The sequence below is a fragment of the Apostichopus japonicus genome, chromosome 7, assembly GCF_037975245.1.
Source record: "Apostichopus japonicus isolate 1M-3 chromosome 7, ASM3797524v1, whole genome shotgun sequence".
NCBI classification, from domain to species: Eukaryota; Metazoa; Echinodermata; class Holothuroidea; order Aspidochirotida; family Stichopodidae; genus Apostichopus; species Apostichopus japonicus.
The window spans coordinates 17,373,604-17,395,847 of NC_092567.1; the positions used below are offsets into that span (position 1 = coordinate 17,373,604).

At 37.7% G+C, this 22,244-nt stretch overlaps 1 protein-coding gene and 1 long non-coding RNA gene across 2 annotated transcripts in view; one reads left to right on the forward strand and one right to left on the reverse strand.

Annotated features, from left to right (window-relative positions):
• Positions 1-1,562: 1,562 nt before the first annotated feature.
• On the forward strand, positions 1,563-2,781 carry LOC139969523 (uncharacterized). The gene is made up of 2 exons (XR_011793744.1): positions 1,563-2,079; positions 2,166-2,781. It is a non-coding gene; the product is annotated as an uncharacterized lncRNA (long non-coding RNA).
• Positions 2,782-5,181: 2,400 nt separating this feature from the next.
• LOC139969524 (branched-chain-amino-acid aminotransferase, cytosolic-like) overlaps positions 5,182-22,244 on the reverse strand; it is a 29,060-nt gene continuing 11,997 nt past the window's right edge. Inside the window, exons 4-11 of the mRNA XM_071974579.1 lie at positions 16,739-16,849; positions 13,832-13,951; positions 13,315-13,478; positions 10,823-10,965; positions 9,414-9,499; positions 9,106-9,174; positions 8,781-8,927; positions 5,182-7,245 (exon numbers count right to left, since the gene is read on the reverse strand). Of these exons, the coding sequence (XP_071830680.1) occupies positions 7,162-7,245; positions 8,781-8,927; positions 9,106-9,174; positions 9,414-9,499; positions 10,823-10,965; positions 13,315-13,478; positions 13,832-13,951; positions 16,739-16,849 (924 nt within the window). The 3' untranslated portion in view covers positions 5,182-7,161. The remainder of the gene's footprint in view (positions 7,246-8,780; positions 8,928-9,105; positions 9,175-9,413; positions 9,500-10,822; positions 10,966-13,314; positions 13,479-13,831; positions 13,952-16,738; positions 16,850-22,244) is intronic.

The window sequence follows — 22,244 nt, forward strand, 5'->3', positions numbered from 1 at the left end:
CGGTCCTTTCTCAGCTCTCAGCCTTGCCACGTCCTTACCCATCTTCAAAAATAAAATCAAAAAAATAAAATTTCTATTCTCTATTTTTCCGGCTAGGTTCCGGCCTAGCTAACTGAAGCGCCTGCGGGCGGAAACAGTTAAACGAGACAAATTTAATTCATCATGCATGATGACGCGATTGTTGGCAACCACAGATATACTGCAAAGTAGTTTGGTCTTAAAGGGACGGTGGATTTCAAACGGCAGACTATCAAATGGATGTGTAACACGGTCTGTTTGATGTTGATATCTCAAGAAATGCATGTATCCGCTTTACTCACACTGACTATACCCCCCCTCGCCCACCCGTTCCTCCGACCATCCACCCCCCCCCCTTTGGGAAGCCAACAAGGAAGGACATTGGGACTAGCGTTACAGTCAAATCGAGAACGATTTGAAAAGGAAGTACAAATTTCAACAGTTTCGACTTTTTGAGTGAAACGAAGCATAACGGTCTCGCACCACAATTAATTGTTCAATTGACTTACCCACTAAACTCGTCACTTTCAAGACCTGCCAAAGCATAGACAGAAGTTTTCAACTGGTATATCCTACCCACACATGATACCTGAGATCTTGGCCTATCGTGGCACTTACAAACTTCCATATCATGACCGTTTAGATTTTGAGCTAGAAGAGGAGCACGTTTAGCATACTGAACCCCCATCCTTCCATCTGCTCGCCCGGAGTAATATCAACATTTAACCAAAGATTTTCTAAAATGGTTTATATCACCTTCGATCCTCCCTATTTCACACCATCTGTACTTTAAATTATACTCTTCCATATAAAGGCAGAACAAACAATGACAGTAACTGATAACATGCTTAAACAAGCATTACCTAAGGTACTTTTACCTTTTTTCTCTTTCGATAGGATGAACACTACTCTAATTTTGGGTGGGGTACCCAATCCGATCTCGTTATAGTGTTATGCGGTGCAATGCGGGGTAAAGCCTATGCCTCACAGCCCTGGTACCCATTCTCCCGCCCATCCTTCTTCTCCCTATTGGGTTGATTCTTTTGTGAAACGAATTATTTTATTAAGTCCCTTTTTCTTGCCTCTATATATTAGAGAGCGTGGTGGCCAATTGGCTAAGGAGTCGGACTCGTGATCCAAGGATTGCTGGTTCGATTCCTGCCTAGTTCATTACGTTGTGTCCTTGAGCAAGATGCTTTATCTCACTTGCCTCTCTCCACCTGTGAGGTAACTTGTCATTGGGCGCAGTATATAACTGCTGCCGACTGGTAGGTTTGTCTCTGGGACAGGTTATCATTGACCAGGGGTAATATAACGTCTGTAAAGCGCTTTGAGACCTATCGCTGGTATAAAGCGCTATATAAAAGCAAATAGTATTATATATTTGAGTTCAGGCTCAGTTTTCTGAAGTTCTCACTGACTTCAAATCTGGAAAAAAATAGAGGTAATGTAACAAAACAGTTTGCAGACTACCCAATGCGAGAGAAAGTTGAAAGACCAAAAAAAAAATAACAATATATATATATATATATATTTTTTTTTTTTTTTTTTTTTAAACACTTCCGTTTTTATTAACATTTTCATCGGGTGGACAGAAGAGAAAGTTTATTCATCTCATCAACATACGACTGTCTTTTAATGGATACCAATTTTCTATTACTTGCATTATTCAGTTGTTGCCACGAAAAATGAAATTCACATGAAAGCACGGATGTAATGTAAACCCTCATAACCGATTCATGTATATATAATCATTTGATTTAAAACAAAATAAATAAATCGTTGAATATTCTGTAAACTTTCAAAGAAATTGTCAATATTTGAAGTATGAATTAGAGAAAGTGTGTGGAATTCACAAAACGACACCTCATAAGTGGTTATTAACCAAAGCACAATAGCAGTTGAAAGCTGATATTTTTAGCCTACTTCCTTACGTTTATATCAAATATTGCTCGATAAGCAGAAGATTTCACATCTTGTGCAAGACAATCAATTGTTAGTACAAGCATAATGTTGTTGTAATTTCCAACATTTGTAGGGAGATTAATCTATGCGTTGGAGGTGAATATTTTTAATGTTATCTTTGTCAAACAAATCTAATGTTGTAAGCTCCAACATTTGTAGGGAGATTAATCTATGCGTTGGAGGTGAATATTTTTAATGTTATCTTTGTCAAACAAATCTATTGTTCTCGTTTCAAATCATAAGTCACAATTATTCATTCAAGTATACTTTATATTAATCGTCTCAGTTAAGAGAAAAATTCATTTCAATAAAAATATGAATGAATTTGTCCATGTGTATGCAATCAGAGTCCTCTCAAAACAGCTGAATCAAATCAAAAGAGAGATTAAATAAAAGAGAGTCTCTGACGTTTTGATCGTATCTGGTAAACTTCTCCAGAGCAATCTGAGAAAATCACTACACAAGCAAACAAATGTGCGTATGATAATCTATGTTTGGTAATTAAACCTGGATACTTTCGAATACTATCAAAGTCGTGTGCATAGAGCATTACACTCTGAAGTACACAAATGCAGTTTACGTCAACATGGGAGATATAAAGCTCTCGTGAATATGCATCTGTCGCTCATGAATATGCAATTTGTTAGAATCAATGATATATTAAGAATCATTCGGATACATCTAAGAAACAGTTGAAGTTAGCATCTATTTATTTTTATCTTTTTCCTATAAAATTGCCTGCAATAAATAGTAAGAATTATTTAATATGAGGGAAGAAAAATTGGCTCTTAGTATAAAGCAATACTTAGCAAAAGGCATGAGGAATTGAGCTAAAACGGAATCTAACATTCCAGCAACACTACACAAAATAACTAGTTTGAAATAAGATCTTAACCACATTTTTAGCAAGTTTAAATTCTTGCAGGTTGCTTCGGTGAGATCCGCACAAGGGTGAACAGGAAACCCATATATTGAGAACTAAGCCTTCGTTGAACCTCAATGACAAAATGTCAATGGTACAGACTGATGACAATAACAGAGCCTTGTAGTAACCACCATATATGGTTACTGAGTGCTGACCTTCTCAAATGGCCTCAAACAGAGCTACTGAAGGAGGCAAACTAAAGGATGCTGATCATCCCAAGCCTAGTTTCTGGTACCATGGGTCAGCATTGACCGATGACCTACTGACACCAGCCTTGTATCTGGTACCAACGGTCAGCATTGACCAAGGACCTACTGACACAACGGACTCAACAGTTATGTAACAGGACTGTACAAATCAGGGAATAACTTAATAAAAGGTTTCGAATTTTGTGTAGCATTTTCGAAGGCTCTAAATTTTGTCTCTTACAAAGTACTATGAGTTCTATCTACAAAGCTGTTATACATATTTGCACTCTGCTGGTTCACTTCTTGCTCATGCACCGTATACTACATATTAAGCTACATTGAAAGATGCGTCCATGTGACATGACAGAAAGACAAGCCATCACGCTACGATAGCACCATAGCTTCACTTCTGATATCACAGAAAATCAATAGCAAGGATTGATACTAGATGAATTCTATATTAACCCCGCACTACATCACAGCAATTGTCACACACAATAAAATATATAAATGATACTTCAGAATGTTTGGGGTTTATCTGATAATGTAGAATATCACACACAATATGTACCAGTGATACTAGGGAATAGTATAAGTTGTACCTGATATCACAGAATACTGCACACAATGAAAAGATGCATGTACAATAGAAACAAGAAATAGCTATATTTATATATATAAGCAATGCAGTTATTTACTCATTTCACATCAAAGAATTCTCAAATGAAATAAAGACATTGGTGAACGTACAGAAAATTGCAGATCTAAATTTGATACGTCAGCCTCACAGAATATCAAAGACTAGTTTCAAAAGTAACAGACTTATCTCAAAGACTTAAATCAAACACTGCAGAATAATTTAAGATACAAAAAACTGTACATGCATGTGTAATACAGTTTTGCAGGATACTGTATTGATACAACCATCTGACATCACAGCATATATCATATTGTATGTCATGATGATTTTGGTGATAAAAGGGTAACTAAAGATATCACAAAACATCATATGTAACGAAGGTATTGCTAATAGCAAGAAAACACACATCCAACTGATATCACAGAATATCATATGTAATGAGGACATTGTTGATAGGAAACTACAGATCCATATCTGATATCACAGAATGTCATATGTAATGAGGATATTGTTGATAGTAAGGAAACTACAGATCCACACTACAGATATCACAGATATCTACAGATATCACAGAATACCATACGTAATGAAAATATTGTTGATAGGAAACTACAGATCCCTCTGATATCACAGAATATATTATGCAATAAAGTTTGTTCTGATTGGTGTTATTTAAGATGCATGGATCTAAATTATATGATTCCACTTTATATCTACTGAGACTGTTAGACCTACAATGTAAGTTTCTCGTTGCAATCTTTAAATGTGCAACTAAGGCGTAGAAGCCCCCGCCTCACTCCCCCCCCCCCCCCCTCCAAGAAAAACACATTTCCCTCCCAGATTAATGATTGATTTAGGTCTTATTACCATAAATAAACAAAACTTGTAGTGTTTCAAACAGTTCTTGTAAAGCATAAAAAATACAAAGGTTGTGTAATATGTCAAAATAAACTTCTTAGAGTCATTCAAATGCCAAAAGCAACAACCAAGCAGGGCATGCTTATGTCTGTTTAAAAATATATTTGATGTTAACTTTCATAACTGTTGGGGGTTTGACGATACAACAAAAGCAATGAGAAATCTGAGATTGCGAGAGAAGAAAATTAAACTACTTAAGCAATATACGACAAAAATAAAGCTAAAAGTGTGACAAATCAAGTTATAACATTTTGTTTAGCAAGTCGAGCATAATGCGAAAGTGGCAACCTTTAAAACACTAAACTGGTCGAAAACCAGAATCCCTAAAGAATGGTTTGTTCTTCCTGTCAATGAAAATGCAATACCATATTTTCCATTTTTTTTTTAAATATTTCAGGTAATATTAATGAAGAAAAAATGATATATTTGTGTAGTGTCGAAAGCAGGTGCTGTGCTGTAAGAATGTAGTGTAAAACATAGCATAACAAAATTTGTAACTAATTTAGGTATTTCACTGTTGTAATTAAGTTGAAGCCTTTTGTACATGCAATTCCTATCAAAAATAATAATAAATCAACATTGTCGGTATTTGGCTGGGACAACGTGATTACATACTCGGACTTGGTGAACGTGAGAGCAGACCTCTGCCAATATTTACCCAAATGTGGGTTTTAATATTTTTCATTTTTGGAAGAGTCTACGTTACGTTACTAGGGGTCGCAACTTTTGAAGCAACTTCCGGACTGGCTAGGTAATTTGGTAGAGTACCTGATTTAATATTGTCCTTAGATTTATAAGTTTTTTTACGCTTCAAATGTGTTTGTAATTTCCCAGTCACTTTTCTGACACAAACCCAACCATCATCTTTGGTTTACGTGACAGAGATCTTTGTGAAAACAGCTACGGAAAATGTTGCTCCATTTTTTAATATTTTTATTTTAATATTTGCCATTTCTCCCTTTCGGATGAAACAGGATATGATCCGAACTTACGACAGAGATATTAATAGATAACGAAATGACAAGACATACTCTTTGAGGCAAACTGGCAAAAAGAAATATCTTTTAAAGGAATTCATTCAAGATAATGAACACAGATACTTCCAGCATTGTGTTCTACTGATGACCCACCCTCTGGGTAGGTCTGGCAAGTGAAGGTTTTAAATCGCTCTATATTGACACGTGAAAGGGGTTTCCGGGCAAGTTACACTTTCAGCCCATGGGTCTGTTACTAGATTGTGCTTGTCGAAGGCCTTAAGTCTTAGGTTCCCTTATCGACATTCACAAACCTAAAAAGAAAGAATACTCAACCAAAATGCACCACCTTCTTTAAACTGAAAATCAGTCCTGTAAGTATGATGGTAAAAGTGTGGACAAATTCAGAGCAAATTTCGGTACAATTTTCGATACAGTATTTCTGTTCTTTTTGTTGAGTCCTTGTCAAAGGTTTCTTCCCAGCAATGAAAAGAATTAAATGTCGGTGCTAAACATTGAAGCAGGTCAAAACCATGATGTGGCATAAATAGAAGTAGAAAAATAGATGTGGAAACCAAAAAACAAAAATTGTAAGAGAATGAAAATAAACATGAAACAATTTTTCATCATTTATAAAAAAAATATATAAAAAAAAGATCTTATAGTAGAATACTTTGCAGAGCCTACATAGTCTAACTTCTCAAACAAAGACATTTTATTATTTATAACCAGGGTTTTGGGGATTTTTCTTGGCAAACTAGAACAGGTGCAATGTCGACACTATTATATCCAAAGATAAATGACTATGTAAAATATTACCAAATAAAGAGACTAAGAAGTTTTATGAGCTGCTTTTAACTTCAAAGGTTTTTGATTTAAAAAAGGAAGGTCATGATATTAAAAAGTTCTCTGAGAGTATATGTTTTTTGTTTCCTTCTGATATTTACAACAGACCCACCCAGAAGGAACCACTACCTCCATCTACTAGTATCATGAAAGGTATTGGAGGGGAAGGGAGACTTGAATAATTCAATTCCTTTGCACCGATAAACAGGAATGAGACTTAGAAGAGTGTGTACAATGTTGTGAAGTAATGATAGATAAGGTACTTTATAACCAACCGATATCTGCATTGCTTTTTGATAAAAACAAAATATTGCTGTGCGACAGTTATTCCATATATTTACATTTTACACACGAGAACATAAATATTAAATTATCGAAGAGATCCACAGGTAAAAATTTGGTGCAGACTGTTTTAAATTAACAAGTTTTTCCGAATCTTTTCCCATCGCTTCTTGACATAACAAAAATAGATCCACTTAGAGAGAGCGCTGCTTTTTTACATATATATACAAAGTGTTGAACTCACATCATCAGCAATAAATATACCCTGCTATGTACAGGGTTACCCTGTTTTGTGCAATGGATTTGACAATTAAATAAAACTCCACACATATATATTTAGCCCTTATGATGACGACTTCATGATGATCTGATGAACGTGTGACCCAACCTCTGACCTCTGACAAATCAGCGAGCTTTTCTCCTGATACCTTCCTCTTCCTCGGCCAAATCTTCGATATCCACAGCCCAAGGACTCTTGATACGACCGTACTGTTCAAAGAAATTAGACATTTTCATTTTTTTTGGTTAACGATTTTTTTTTTTTTTTTTAATTAGAAGCACAAATTTGTAAAGATAATCACAGATGAATGTAAAATCTGAATCTTAAAAGAAGCCACTGATGAAATTGAAATAAGCATTCAACCAGTCAGTGTATTAATATATTTTACAACTACACGGCTGTGGCTGTTACATCAGGTATGAATGTTACAAGTCAAAACATCTCTCTGTCTTTGTCCTTCTCCAGTTTATTCCATACCCCCTTCCCTTAATCCTCTTTTTGTCCTTTCACTGTTTATCTCCTACCTCTCCTCTTCCCCTGTTGGTTTCTTTCTTTCTTCTCTCCATCCCTTGTCTACCCCTTACATCTATCTCTTTGTGTTCACCATGCTCATCAACCTGTCTGTATTCTGTGCATGTTTTTGTCCTTTCTGTTACTGTTACTTGTCATTCAGCCTTTGAAGAAGATCCTGCTAGGATCGAAACGTCAGGCCAACTTACTTTTACACAAGTCAACAACATGACAAAGTAACCGCGACCATTCGAAGTCGGAATTGGCAGCCGGCACGAATAATTGAGTTGATGATTGAGAATAATTGAAAAGAGTTTCTAAAATGATGTCAAGACTGGGAGCCCAACTGACCGGACTGCCGGGTTCTTTTTCTCTCAATTCTATCCATCACAAACATGGCCTTTAAGATATAAAGCATAATTTAAACACTAATCCAGCTTTATCATGCTACATTCATAGGCAGCTGTTTGCATGCAGAGGCCCGACCTAGCTGTATGCGTGCACTTTATGCCACTTTCTGTTAGATGAACTCCAGCTAAACAGTTGTCCTGTTTTTCCTTTCGACAAATACTTCTTGAAACCCAAGGAATGTGCAGCTAATTATAAATTGGCCTCAATGGTTAAGAGCATTTAACAGTGTCTGCCCTAATTCTTTTGGGAAAAGTGATAGGGCCTAGGTAAATGTGTCTAGTGATGTTTGATTCCATTTTTTTTTTTTAATTCAAACATTCTTACAGACTTTAGTCAGGACCAGTACACATCTGGTGTGACAGTAATGTATCCCATCTAAACATGTCTGTTAGCTCAGCAGGAGTGTTAGCTCCTAGGAGTGTTAGCTCAGTGGTTAACGCCAGTGCCTTCCAACCATTAGGTCCCCAGTTCGAGTCACTCCAAGATTAATGTAGGTCGTCCAGTTACAGATTTGTTGACAATTGACAATTCATAATCACTGACCCTAAATATGAATCAAAGAGACTGACTTCGGTCAGCTTGCGGCTTCGATAAGCCAATGATGGCTTCTTCGCAAGTTCCTGCCTGCAGGAGGATCTAAAATACATACATACATACATACATGTGTACATTGTACTCCTCCCATCCATGAATCTGGTGACGACACGATACATACGATACGTTATAACGATGGCAATGAATGCAGATGAAAACCCACCAATCACACATCACTGCCTCCGTCCAGGAATCACGATAAAACAGAAGGAATTGGAATACCACTTACCTGGATATCATTCAACGTCTTCAGCAACCTGGAGGCTAATGGAGCCCCATCCTTCATGGTTGGTATCTCATACATTTCACCTTTGAACAGAATTTGACCCACTGGACAGACGACACATGCGGTCCCAGCTCCAAAGACTTCTTTGACCTAAATAAAGATCAAAGTAGATTGATAACTTCAAATTATTCAATGTGCAGGGTACCATGCATGTACACTATAGGGATCTTATACCCGCAGGCAACCACTAAACCAAAATAGAGACATCAACAACCATGCTAGAAGACAATTCAGTATACCCCCTTCCCAGTATGGGCAGTAGACCTACCCTGTTTTCCTTGAGACCCTCCAGTAACTCCTGCATCGTAAAAGATCTCTCTGTCACCTTAAATTCACCCTGGAAAGAAAGAAAACAATGATGCAAATAATAATGAAGCAATATAGTTTTAAAGGGTCAGTGAAGCCTTACAGAACCTCACTTGAAACCTTATGTATGTATGTGACACTTGAAACCATTGCTTGTTACTGGTATCTCTATCACTCTAGATTTGTGTCTCCTTTTAATACAGACATAAACCCTAATTAAAGATACAAATATTCCCTAGAGTTAATAAGCAATGAAAAAGTTCCATTTACCCATTCTCTGACTAGTTCCAGGATGCTGATCCTGGTCACACCTGGCAAGATTGTTCCATCCAAATCAGGTGTCACAAGTTCCATTTCTGCAAAACAGACAAAAGAAGGGAGAAACGTAAAGTGAATGGTTCTGTGTATGTTACATTTGCTGCACTTTGTAACAAAATAGTGCTAGTGCCCAGGAGGCGCGGGCATCCAAACTAACATTGAACACAGCGGCCCACAAACTTTGAGCGTCCGTACCAGTAGACGTCGAAATGTCGTGAACAGTTTGAAGCAGTAGAGTAAACTAAACGTTGGAGTGCTTTCCAAGGAACACCTCACCACACCGGCTCAAGACAGGGAGAGAGATCGATGGGTGCCCTGGACTCCAGGGACCAGTACAAGGGCATAGAAACTGGAAGCCTCTCTTTTTGACGTCGATAGGGCCTCCCAGGCAGTCATGAAGTATGTCTCAGCCCTGCTGCTCTTTGCTGAACTACATAGTAGATCCTTTCAGCAGGCACATCCAGCAGGGATCTTGCGGTAGGATACTGCAGCCGCCATAGGGCTCCTTGGCCCCGTCCCGACCAGTTCCCGTAGGTGTCGGTGCGACGGTAACACCCAGGAACTTGGTAGTGTTGGACTCCCTAAACAGGTTGTCCAGCTTCACCACAGATGGGTTCCATGACCTCCAGATCGTGGGGAACGTCCTCTTGGAGGCAAGTTTAACGTAAAGCTCTGGGTAGAGGCAAACAGGATTAAGTTCCTCAGGGAAGAGGACCTCTCGGGCACCCCTACTTGACCGGCCACAGGGTCAGGCTGCTACGGGGACCGCAGTGGATCCACCTGCCACCACCAGGGTTCACTCAAGACCCACCCGATGTCACCGCATCCCACCGGGATTTCTTCAGCTGAGAGTCACTTTCTGTGTACATCCCTTGGGCACAAGCCTGTCTTCACGTACTCTCGCCTCCGCCATCCTTGCCGCATCATCGCGGCCAGGAAATTACGGAGGGGAGGTGGCCATACACACACACAAACAATTGCCAGATGCTCATGCGAGGTAAACACGGTAATGCATAAGGTTGTATCAGGTTGGTACGTCGCTTGTTAATTCCCAATCCAGGTAAGGTTTGGGGTATTTCAAATGAGACAAATGTTCAGTGCCTTCAAACCTGCTACATTAAACATTAAATTATTCCGTGTAAACAGGTGCATGGATGATGGATTTTAGATCCTGTTAACAGACAGCCAGACAATACATGGGTTTACTTGACAATAGATGCAATAATTATGCCTTACCACTCACTCTCCCCCTCTCTCGCCATTCTTTGGTTTTTTATAAATCTCCACCCACTTTTCTGAATTGTCAGATCTCTGTGCCACAAGTTTTTTTTTTTTTTTTGGGGGGTTTACTGTACACCTACCTCCCTGCTTGTTCTCCCAGAACATAAAACAATTCATCGTCCCTGCCTCTGTGACTTTATAATCATCGCCGTAGAGCCAGAGAATCTGTTGGCAACCTTTCTTCTGAGCTTCCATTTGAGGGACAATCCCTGGAGCATAATTACTGCAAAGAATCATCCAAATTGAGCTCCAAAGTAAGACTAAAACTGCGAGTACAATACATGAGGGCAGGGGCATCAATCATGGAGGGGAGTGTGTTCACATCCAACCACCCACCCCACTCTCTCCCACCCAAAACTTTCTGAATGGTGGGGGACACAATATCAAATGCCCACCCCCCCACCCCATAAAAGTAGGCCTACGATAATGTGAACACCTGGAAAGTATAACTATTTTAGTTTGAGCAAATTGATCATATCATTTCTGCTGATTTCATTATTTGTCAGTAGTGTGCAACCTCAAGATTATAGGCAGGTATTGCAGGAATGGTGTTCAAAAACAACACGATGTTGTTTCTAGTTTACCGTGTTTCTTCTTTTGGAAGTGTAAATTTGCCTTAATTCTCTTACTCTACATGCCAACCAATGGTGATGCTCTGCTTATGGCCATGATGGTCTCTTTTGGAATATGGAAGCACCTGCCAAATCTAATAATTTACCTTTTACATGAGCTGAAATTCAGTTGATCCCATTCATACTGAGGGTGCTAAATCATGCTAACCCAAGAAAGCACTGGCTATAAATGTTTATCCCATTTTCATACTATACACCATACTATAGATACACATTGCACTCTAAAAAAAAACCTCCTTTCGTTTTCATTCTTAAATGAAACGAACCAATCCATTTTCCCAACTAGTCAAAAATCTATTTCAGTTCTGATATGTAGCAAACAATAATTACAAATTAATATGAGCTGCCTTGTCTATGCAAATATGGGCCCCCTTAACAACGACTGAGCAGATGAAAACAATATGATTTTGAGTAAACAAAGCTTGTTTGAGTCTCTGTTTACAATTAAACTTTCAACTATAAGTGAAATGTTTGTTCCAGTAAATGCATTGACATAATGATGTGAAATATCCATGCATCACACAATAGGCACAGTAATTATTATTGCACAGAATCAACAATATATATACATGTAGCCCATAGTGACGCTTGCAGCAGTCCATGGATTCATTTGTGAGTCATTGTAGAGTAATGAATTGCAGTTATTAAAGGCACCATGTCAACAAAAGGACACCTGTCTGCAACAGCTGCAAAATCCTGCTCAGCTAGGATGGAGCCAAATATCAAGCGAAACAGGAGTTATCCCCTCAGACATGTAATGCCTATAGTGTACACATAGGCAAAGGAGGCGGGGGGGGGGGGGCTGGGGGGCTGCAGCTGTGAAAATTCTGGCAATATGCTGAGAATTTTTCGGGCACCTACTGAAAGAAAAATAATTTGCAATGTGTTTTTCAACGGTTAAACTGATATTTTTATTATCATTATTATTGTAACGTCGACTTGCCCAATAATTATAACCAATATGGAGGGTAATAACACGGTAAATGATTGTATGTTATTGGCAAGCGATGTAATAACCGATGAGTGCCTATATGATATGCACATTAACATGTGGAACGCACGCGCGTAGCGCGCGAACAATTTTGGTTATATTTTTCGGGCAAGTCGTTACAGCCCCCCCAAATCAAATGAGGCTCCTACGCCTATGAGTGTACAATTACACAGCACAACAGATTATGTCCTGACTCTGTATGCTAAATTTGACTTGTAACCTAACTCATTACTTGTGTACTGTATGTCCTGTCGTTAGGCTCCATTTGTTTCTGAAATGGACTAGACAAAATGGTGTTTGCAGTGCAATACAAAGTCGAATACATGAAACAAAGATTGAAGTGCACTGTCCATGGAACACAAATTGCATGTAGGTAAAAACTACATGGAATATTGTTGTGTCATAAATGTTAAGCAGTGAGTAGTGTATTACCATGCATGGCATACATTTTAAGCATTTTCATTGGTACTTTCAATTTCAGACAGACAAGTATATGTTAACAAAACAAACCTGTAGCCAAGCTAATGTTGACCTTTGAAAAAGTACTAAAAACTGTGGAAAACCACATTCCGATCAAAAAAAACGTGTGTAGGCACTTATAGATGGTAGAATGAGGAGGGGCAATGACCCGGGAGCAGGTCATGGAGGGCGCAGTGTTAAAGGGTTACCATGGACATTCTAGGCACGGTAGAACGGGTGCTAAGGTTGTGAGGAGACAGGTAAGCGGGGAGCAAAGTAAATTTGCAATCTTTTCAGCCTTTGAAAAAGTACTAAAAACTGTGGATAACCCTATTGACTGAAGTGATTGAAGTGTTCCTGTCCAAACTTAAAGGAATCCAATTTTTAAGCTATGATGATAGGTATCAAATTATGAATGTCTGAATGGAATTACAGATTCCGGCTTTAATCAACATTGATAAGATACATGTAAAACAACCACTGTCCTCACCATCCCATCTTGTACTGACCAACGCCTCCCTTCGCAGCCCTTATATGGACATCGTCGGCCAGGAGGGTGACCGGGGTGAATCCTCCGGATGGGAAATAGGGACCGACAGGGCCAGCAATGACATAGAGGAGGGCTTGATTGGGGGGAAGCACCCCGATTGAAGGCTAATGATATAAGAAGACACAAGGAAGGAGTATTAAGCAAAGATATAAATCACTTTTCTTTTATTTATTTATTTACTTACTTTTTGGAGAGGCAATCTCTCTGAGATTGATATGTTTAGGTACATTCCAGTGGCAGAAAGTGATGGTGTTATTATTGCTTGAAACTCAGAAACAATAACCTACTACAAATGTTAGAAATAAAATGTTCAAAGTTTAATTCATTTTGTTGTTATTATTTAACAGTGTTAAGAATTAATTTGCCTTATATATTTCTAAAATAACTATATTTTCAAACCTTTTTGCAAAAAATAGCAGAGTGACAGGGAATAAGTTAATCAGTCATTCAAACGTACCTCGGTAGAGATCAGGGTTGGTCTTATATACATAGAGCTGGTGAGGCTCTTTGGCACCCAATCACGATCAACGCACATGAGTTTGGCGATACAGCGGGCAAATTCATCGCAATCAAAGGTCTAAACGAAGGAACAGAAAAAGAATAATCAAAGAAGTTGACAAACAACCCTAATGGTTTTTTTTTACATGCATTCATAGACTATAAACAAATTTATGAATGAAGTGACTTCTTTCTCTATTCACATCAGAGATAAACAGATGCTAAATATCATGTATGAGGTTCTTTATGTACTAAAGTATCTTATATGAGGTTTCTTACGTATGTATGTATAGTGATCTTCCCGCAAGCAGGAACTCGCGAAAGAAGCCATGGAGGCTTATAGACTCGCAAGCTGACCGTAGCCAATCTCTCGGCACACATCCATGTCGGGAAGTTGTTATTGAACAACACCCTTGCCAGACGACACACATTGCTGTCGGCAGGGAATCGAACCGGGGATCTCATGACTGGGAGACGCCGGCGTTAACCACTAGGCTATACACTCCGCCTTACACTCCACCTTACACTCCGCCTATACACTCCGCCTTACGTACTACAGTATCTTGTATGAGGCTCTTTATGTACTACAGTATCTTTTATGAGGTTCTTTATGTAATACAGTATCTTTTATGAGGTTCTTTATGTACTACAGTATCTTGTATGAGGTTCTTTATGTACTACAGTATCTTTTATGAGGTTCTTTATGTAATACAGTATCTTTTATGAGGTTCTTTATGTACTACAGTATCTTTTATGAGGTTCTTTATGTACTACAGTATCTTTTATGAGGTTCTTTATGTAATACAGTATCTTTTATGAGGTTCTTTATGTACTACAGTATCTTGTATGAGGTTCTTTATGTACTACAGTATTATGTATGAGGTTCTTTATGTACTACAATATCTTGTATGAGGTTCTTTATGTACTACAGTATCTTGTATGAGGTTCTTCATGTACTACAGTATCTTGTATGAGGTTCTTTATGTACTACAGTATCCTGTATGGGGTTCTTTATGTACTACAGTATTTTGTATGAGGTTCTTCATGTACTACAGTATGTTGTATGAGGTTCTTTATGTACTACAGTATTATGTATGAGGTTCTTTATGTACTACAGTATCCTGTATGGGGTTCTTTATGTACTACAGTATTTTGTATGAGGTTCTTCATGTACTACAGTATGTTGTATGAGGTTCTTTATGTAATACAGTATGTTGTATGAGGTTCTTTATGTACCACAGTATCTTTTATGAGGTTCTTTATGTACTACAGTATTATGTATGAGGTTCTTTATGTACTACAGTATCTTATATGAGGTTCTTTATGTAATACAGTATCTTATATGAGGTTCTTCATGTACCACAGTATCATGTATGAGGTTCTTTATGTACTACAGTATCTTGTATGAGGTTCATTATGTACTACAGTATCTTATATGAGGTTCTTTATGTACTAAAGTATCTTATATGAGGTTCTTTATGTAATACAGTATCTTGTATGAGGTACTTTATATGCACTACAGTATCATGTATGAGGTTCTTTATGTACTACAGTATCTTGTATGAGGTTCTTTATGCAGTTACAGTATCATGTACAGTATGAGGTACTTTATGTAATGCAGTATCTTATATGAGGTTCTTTATGTAATACAGTATCTTATATGAGGTTCTTTATGTACTACAATATCTTGTTTGAGGTTCTTTATGTAATGCAGTATCTTATATGAGGTTCTTTATGTAATACAGTATCTTATATGAGGTTCTTTATGTACTACAATATCTTGTTTGAGGTTCTTTATGTACTACAATATCTTATATGAGGTTCTTTATGTACTACAGTATCTTGTATGAGGTTCTTTATGCACTACAGTACCATGTACAGTATGAGGTACTTTATGTAATGCAATATCTTATATGAGGTTCTTTATGTAATACAGTATCTTATATGAGGTTCTTTATGTACTACAATATCTTGTTTGAGGTTCTTTATGTAATGCAGTATCTTATATGAGGTTCTTTATGTAATACAGTATCTTATATGAGGTTCTTTATGTACTACAATATCTTGTTTGAGGTTCTTTATGTACTACAATATCTTATATGAGGTTCTTTATGTACTACAGTATCTTGTATGAGGTTCTTTATGTACTACAATTTGTATGAGGTTCTTTACATACTATAGTATATTGGGTTTTTTACGTAGTGTTTGGTGTGAAGGGTTATTAGGTTTCACTGTACAGTAGTTAGCGTAGATGAACAGTCGGGAGGTAATTTATTCGGCATCGCCTTTCAGCAAAAAGCTCATGCAGAATGGGCAAATTAGTCTGCAAGTACAATATAGCAGTGCTTCTACTGTACACCTGTTCAAACCATCAACATCTTATAAGATTTAAAATTCATAGTCTTCATATAACCTTTACACAAAATTGGAATACTAAATTATTCAGTGACCAGTACATGAAAGACTTTAGTCTTTAAACATTGACAGATAAAAATTACAGTACTTTAAGTACAAGTATGGTACAGTTACTAGAGTCAATGTACTGTAGTGTTTATGTTCTGAGTAGCAGTTACCAAGTTAAATTAATCAATTTCATTTCCCCATGTGTAATATATTGCCAAAAAGGCATGACTCAGTGTACACAAAGTTGTGATGCGTTTTTGTAGCTAATTTTGCCCATTGCAAATCATTTAATTACTGTATGTGATACCAGATAAACCACTCCCTTTGGGTAAAGGTTGTCACACCTGTTCATCAAACAGCTACGTACAACCAGATGAAACAGCTACGTACAAAACAGCTATGTTGCTGAAACAGCTATGTTGCTGAAACAGCTACGTACAACCAGATGAAAACGGTGACTTACAGGAAGGCCGGCTCGTTTCGCTGATCGCCTCATCCTCTTCATATTGTGATGCGGCCTGAACATACAGATTTTACCGTCCACACCCCGGAACGCTTTCATTCCTTCAAATAACTGCGAGTGAAAGAATTAAAACAAAAGTGATGATGTCCTAATATTGTAAGAAGTAGATACAATGAAAAGTTAGCTTCAATTATGAAGTTCATTTTCTTGATTAAGTGAAATGAACTCTGCCAAATATTAAAAAGCAACATTTTTCTTCCCTTCAAACTTTCCTACAGGTTATGGAATATATTTTGTTTCCCTGTCAGTATCCAAATTTAATATATATCATAATATTGATTGGTATGAAAAATTAGCAGCCAACACTCAGGTAGGTTTAATGCTACATATTACCAGTGAAAGTCAGACTTAACCCTTCATCGCCCCCCACACCCCAATTCCCCACCCCCTATCTTTGGTCTGTTGAAAGATTGGAATGTGCATTCTTATTTCAATCATGAAAGTTTCATATATCATTGTGGCTACTGTATGTGACATTTATACAATGGCAGAAATGGTGCCACCCAGACAAAATTTCAAAGTTTTAATCCATGGAAACTCCCAAAAAGAGCAATATTTATCTCAGCTTCCCTGACAAAGCATTTGTTCGTAAGCATCTCTATCATATAATGTAAAGATATCAGTTGGGCTTTCGATAATACTACACATGTACAGTATACAAGACAACCAACTTGATTGATTTTGATTTATTTCCACATAGTATAAATAAAACATTTGGTGAATAGTTAATATACAAGTAGGTGGAGGAGGACTGAAGAAGCAGAGCTTTTTACGAGCAGTCCCTCTTTAATAAACAATAAACGAAAGAATACAAAGGATAAGTAAAGAGGTAGAGGAAAAGAGAAAATAACAAAGAGAAAAGCAAGAAAGAAAAAATCACTAGTACTTAATGATCATAATGGTTCTAGGTAAAATGGATCATTATTGTGTTGTCTAAACTATTCAAACTTACTTGCACACACGATATAAAACTTTGGAACTTCATTGCAAAGGAACCATGGGACAACTGAGTTTGATCAAGTTTGATCAAACAACCGCAATGAGGTATTAAACAGGGGGGAAATCCCCCCTTATAGGACCACTTGATTTGATTGATTAGGATACAACACTACATCCTGAATAGACACAGGCAACAATTCCTAGTATGATGCTATATAATCCTATAGGAATGTTATGTCCTTCAATTTATAACTTCCTGAACAAAATGTTTTAAATTCCAAATCAGTACTTATAGGAGTCATGATTTGTATGCAATTAAGTGTACACTCAAAAAGGTCGTCCATTATAATACTCAGAGGTCAGAGGTCAATCAGGTCATGAACACCTTCAACAGTACTTTACCTTTAAAGTAGAGCCTCTTGAACAGTAGGACTGTCTCCAAAGAAACTCCACAACAAAAACCACACAAAGTTCACATTTACCATTTTTACATCATGTTATCCTCTTTCAGCGTTTTGATCTTGAGCAGTAAATGTAGTACTTAATAACCTTTGACCTTACCTGTCCCCACGCTACTGACCAGACTTAAATTTAGATAACTCACTACAGGAGACCGGATATATCCACTTTATCACTTTACAGTTATCTGTTGCTATAAATGATGCCAGGTCAACTATCCTGAATATCTTAAACACTTTTGATATTCAGTGTTCTTGAGTAAAGTTACTTTATATCGTCAAAAGTCACAAAGTAAAATATCTCCAAAGTAGCGAGAGAGTTGAGGTCACCCAAACTGATCAAATGTTCTAAATTTGCTATTTGGATACAGTGTATAGGGAGTAGCAAAGGAAGACACCATCTCGGATGAACGGAAAATTGACCGACTGCAAATATTCAGGTAAATGGAAGTACCTGGAGGAACCGGAAATAAGTAAAAGTTCTGTAAAACTTTTTGAGTCTGGTCACTTACTTAAGGGACTACATTGGTCATATAATTCGACAAGAGAATGACCAAAGCCTATACACCCACTGTCAACTAGACTTGCCCTTTAATTTATCTTTGGCCTAACTAAAATTCCCTGTCACCGTGTACAGACTGAAATATCAGTAGATCAATCAATATTTGAGCTATGAAATTGTACATTCCCACGCATAGATACACATCTTACAGTATTAAACAAACTTTGGTAAGGGCGTTGACTGGTTAATGCACTACATGCATGCATCTGTACTTTTAATACAATATCTAATTTGCATAACAAATTTGCTTTTTTCTTTTAAGCAATATGTACGCAATTCGGTTAAGTCAATATGAACTTTCTCGAGTGGGTATAAAAGAAATAGATCAATTTGGTGGAGTTTGGCATTTACAGTATACAGTACAGTACCCTGACATTGAACAGAACTGTCTTGTTTATTTACTTTCTACAAAGTCTGTCATTCGAGGGAAACAAGAGAATGTTGGATAACTTGTCAGTGACTTACTTACATAATTAGTGCTCCATCAAATAGGCTAATTATGCATAAACCATGACTCTGTATATTTCTAATATATATATATATGTCAATGACTGCATACTAGTTTGAGATATTAAGAAGTGTCTATAGATGGAAGCCATGCAGCTTATTGCAATGGATATAATGCTACAGAGTATGTACATGTGAGGGCCAAAAACACAAAACAAAACACTGGTCAGCAATTCTGTATTGACATTTTCGAATGCTGTGAAATTCAGTTTCCACCCATACCACACGATAACACATGGTCAATTGAAGCATCTTTAATATCTGCGTGTGCGTGACGATGTACACAGCAGACCAAAAGACCTATCAACATTATTGAGAAAGCACAGTGTTTCGGGATATTATATACTTGTATGTGGACGTTGTGACTGCCACATAAAGTAGTACAACAGTGTGTGTTGATATGTTGCTTCTGTCAATGTTAGTTCATTTAGTTCAGATTTGGAAACATTTACAGCACTTGGCAATAATTACTGGCGTAAATTTTGAGAATTTATTTATTTTCTATGAAAAAAAAAAATTTTTAACATAAAAAAAAACCTGTGATTCCTAGTGGTATGTTAGTTGGTGACTGTATACCGCCAAGGATTTCTAGCTCATGAATATTCAGTTTACTTAATAAATACCACCACCACACATGTACAAATTTGTTTCATTTCCCTTTCCTTCGACTCAGGGTGAAAATAATCAAGAATTGTCCAACAGTCCTGCACCGTTTTGGCAGAAAATGGCCGTAGGATCTTTCCCATGTACCCAGATACACCAAAAGGTTGCTCCATGAAATGGTAAATTTGGAAGGAGGATTGAGGGCACAGTGCGCAAACATGTTACCTGATAGTAGGTTACAGTTAAAATGAGGAAAAATGCATGGACTGGAGACAGGTAAGAGAGGAGCGAAGTAAATGCATATTATATATTCGTGGAAGCGTTCCACTTCCAATTAAGTTAAATTCATTGCACAGTCGAGACCGGTAGGTTAAACACAGCTCATTCCAAATAAGCACCGTAATCTTGAAGCGACACCTGTGATTGATGAAAGTGCTGTGCTTTCATTAACTACTGTACTATATAGCAGGTTCTTGTGGTATAGTATCTAGCAAAGAGCTGGGCTAAAGATTAAGGAATATTCCATTAAAATATTTCCTGGTTAACGATTTAGTCCGTTCCATTTTATACGCGGGATCACAATTTGCTATTTTGCTTTAAAGAAGAGTACACAGTTTAAACTGGTGTCGGAGGTCGGAGGTCATTGTAACCACTAACTTGCTATTAACTTACCAGTTTTGGCAACCAGTCAAAGGTATGACCACAACTTGAAATTCTCCCTCACATAGAGATGATGCAAATAGCTCTAAACATATATCAACTTTATACAGCATTTAAACCACAAACCACTAGATCACTAACTATAAAACTGGTCTATTTATGCTCCTGTCCTTCCCCCAATAACCTTTGGCATGCATTCAGTGTGCACCCTTGTACTGGTTCTGGATACTTTTCATTAGGTTCTGTGTGATAGCTCAGTGGAGTGTTAACCCAGTGGTTAACCCCGGTGCCTTTCAATCATGAGGTCCCCAGTTCGAGTCACTCCAAGATTAATGTATGTCCTCCAGTTACAGAGTTGTTGACAATTGACAATTCATAATCATAGACGTTAAATATGAATCTAAGAGACTGAATTTGGCCCCCCTCCCCATCCTTCTCATATTCTACCACCCCAGAGTGTCTGGATGTGTTTTCTCTCAGTATTCAATTCCTTTTCATTCAGATTTGTATGTTTTTGGTACATTAAAGGCATTGAAGACTCTCCCCAAAGTGCGTGCCACACTTTCCGTTGCTTGCATGTGAAGTTTTCTTCTTGTCGCTACAAAATGTGCACGAGTCTTCACACCCTTTAATGTGGCAGACCTGTTTTGGTGTTCACCAAGCATTTCAAGATTGTTTAAAACCACACCCACAACCGTAACCACAACCACTACGGCCCTGATGCTATGTACAGTGTTTGATTCTTCTAATCCCACTGTGTTTATCCACTTGTCAATGGTCAAAGGAGAGAATGAGAAAGCAAGTATTGGGACCAGATGCGAACATGAAAGGTAGCAAAAAGCTCCACGATAGCACACCTAAATATACTAGGACATTCTTTCATGTTCTGTCTGGATGCACTACGGTACGACAGTGGCGGAGCGTCCAACCAGTCAGGGGGGGGGGGCGGATGCCCTCCTTGACTGACTCGAATGGACTGCTGGCGCCCTTTTCAGCTTTTTACCACATTTTACTAATTCGCGATTATTTACTTTTTTATTGCGCTCTCTCATCTACCTATTGACATTTGTCACATTTTGTTGGCAATGACACCTATTTATTCTTCGTTTATCTACAAATTAGCAAGGCCCGGAAAGGGTCATCTCCGGCGATCTAGGAAGTATCTTTACTCAAAAAATTTCTGTATGCTCCGCGCCAACCTGTGGTGGCGCTCCGCTTAGATAATGTCGAAAGCACCCCTACAGATCATTCTCGCCCCCCTTGACCAATACCCCTAGCTCCACCACTGCAGTACGACACACTGATGTGACAGCTAACCAAACACATTTTCATGGCATTTATTTTAAAACAGCTCTTCTTTCTTTCCATAGACGGTTGTAATACATCTTTTATCCTGTTTAAGCTCATATAGCCATTGTGAAGCTGGCGACCATTACCAAACAATTTTGATAATTAGTGTATTTCTTTTGTTTCAAAATTGTTGCAGGTACATGTAAAAATCAATCATGCGATGATAACTCAGCCATACTGTTAGTAGTGCTGAGAGCAAATTTACAGAACCTTGCAATCCGACTGAAACACACAAATAACTTTCGGAGTGATGGAACAACTTTAGGGGGTGATGAAATTACACAAATTAACTTTAGGGTGTCATGGAATATCTTTAGGGGTGATAGACTAATACCTGAAGGGTGCAGAGTAGATGGGTTAAGGGTAA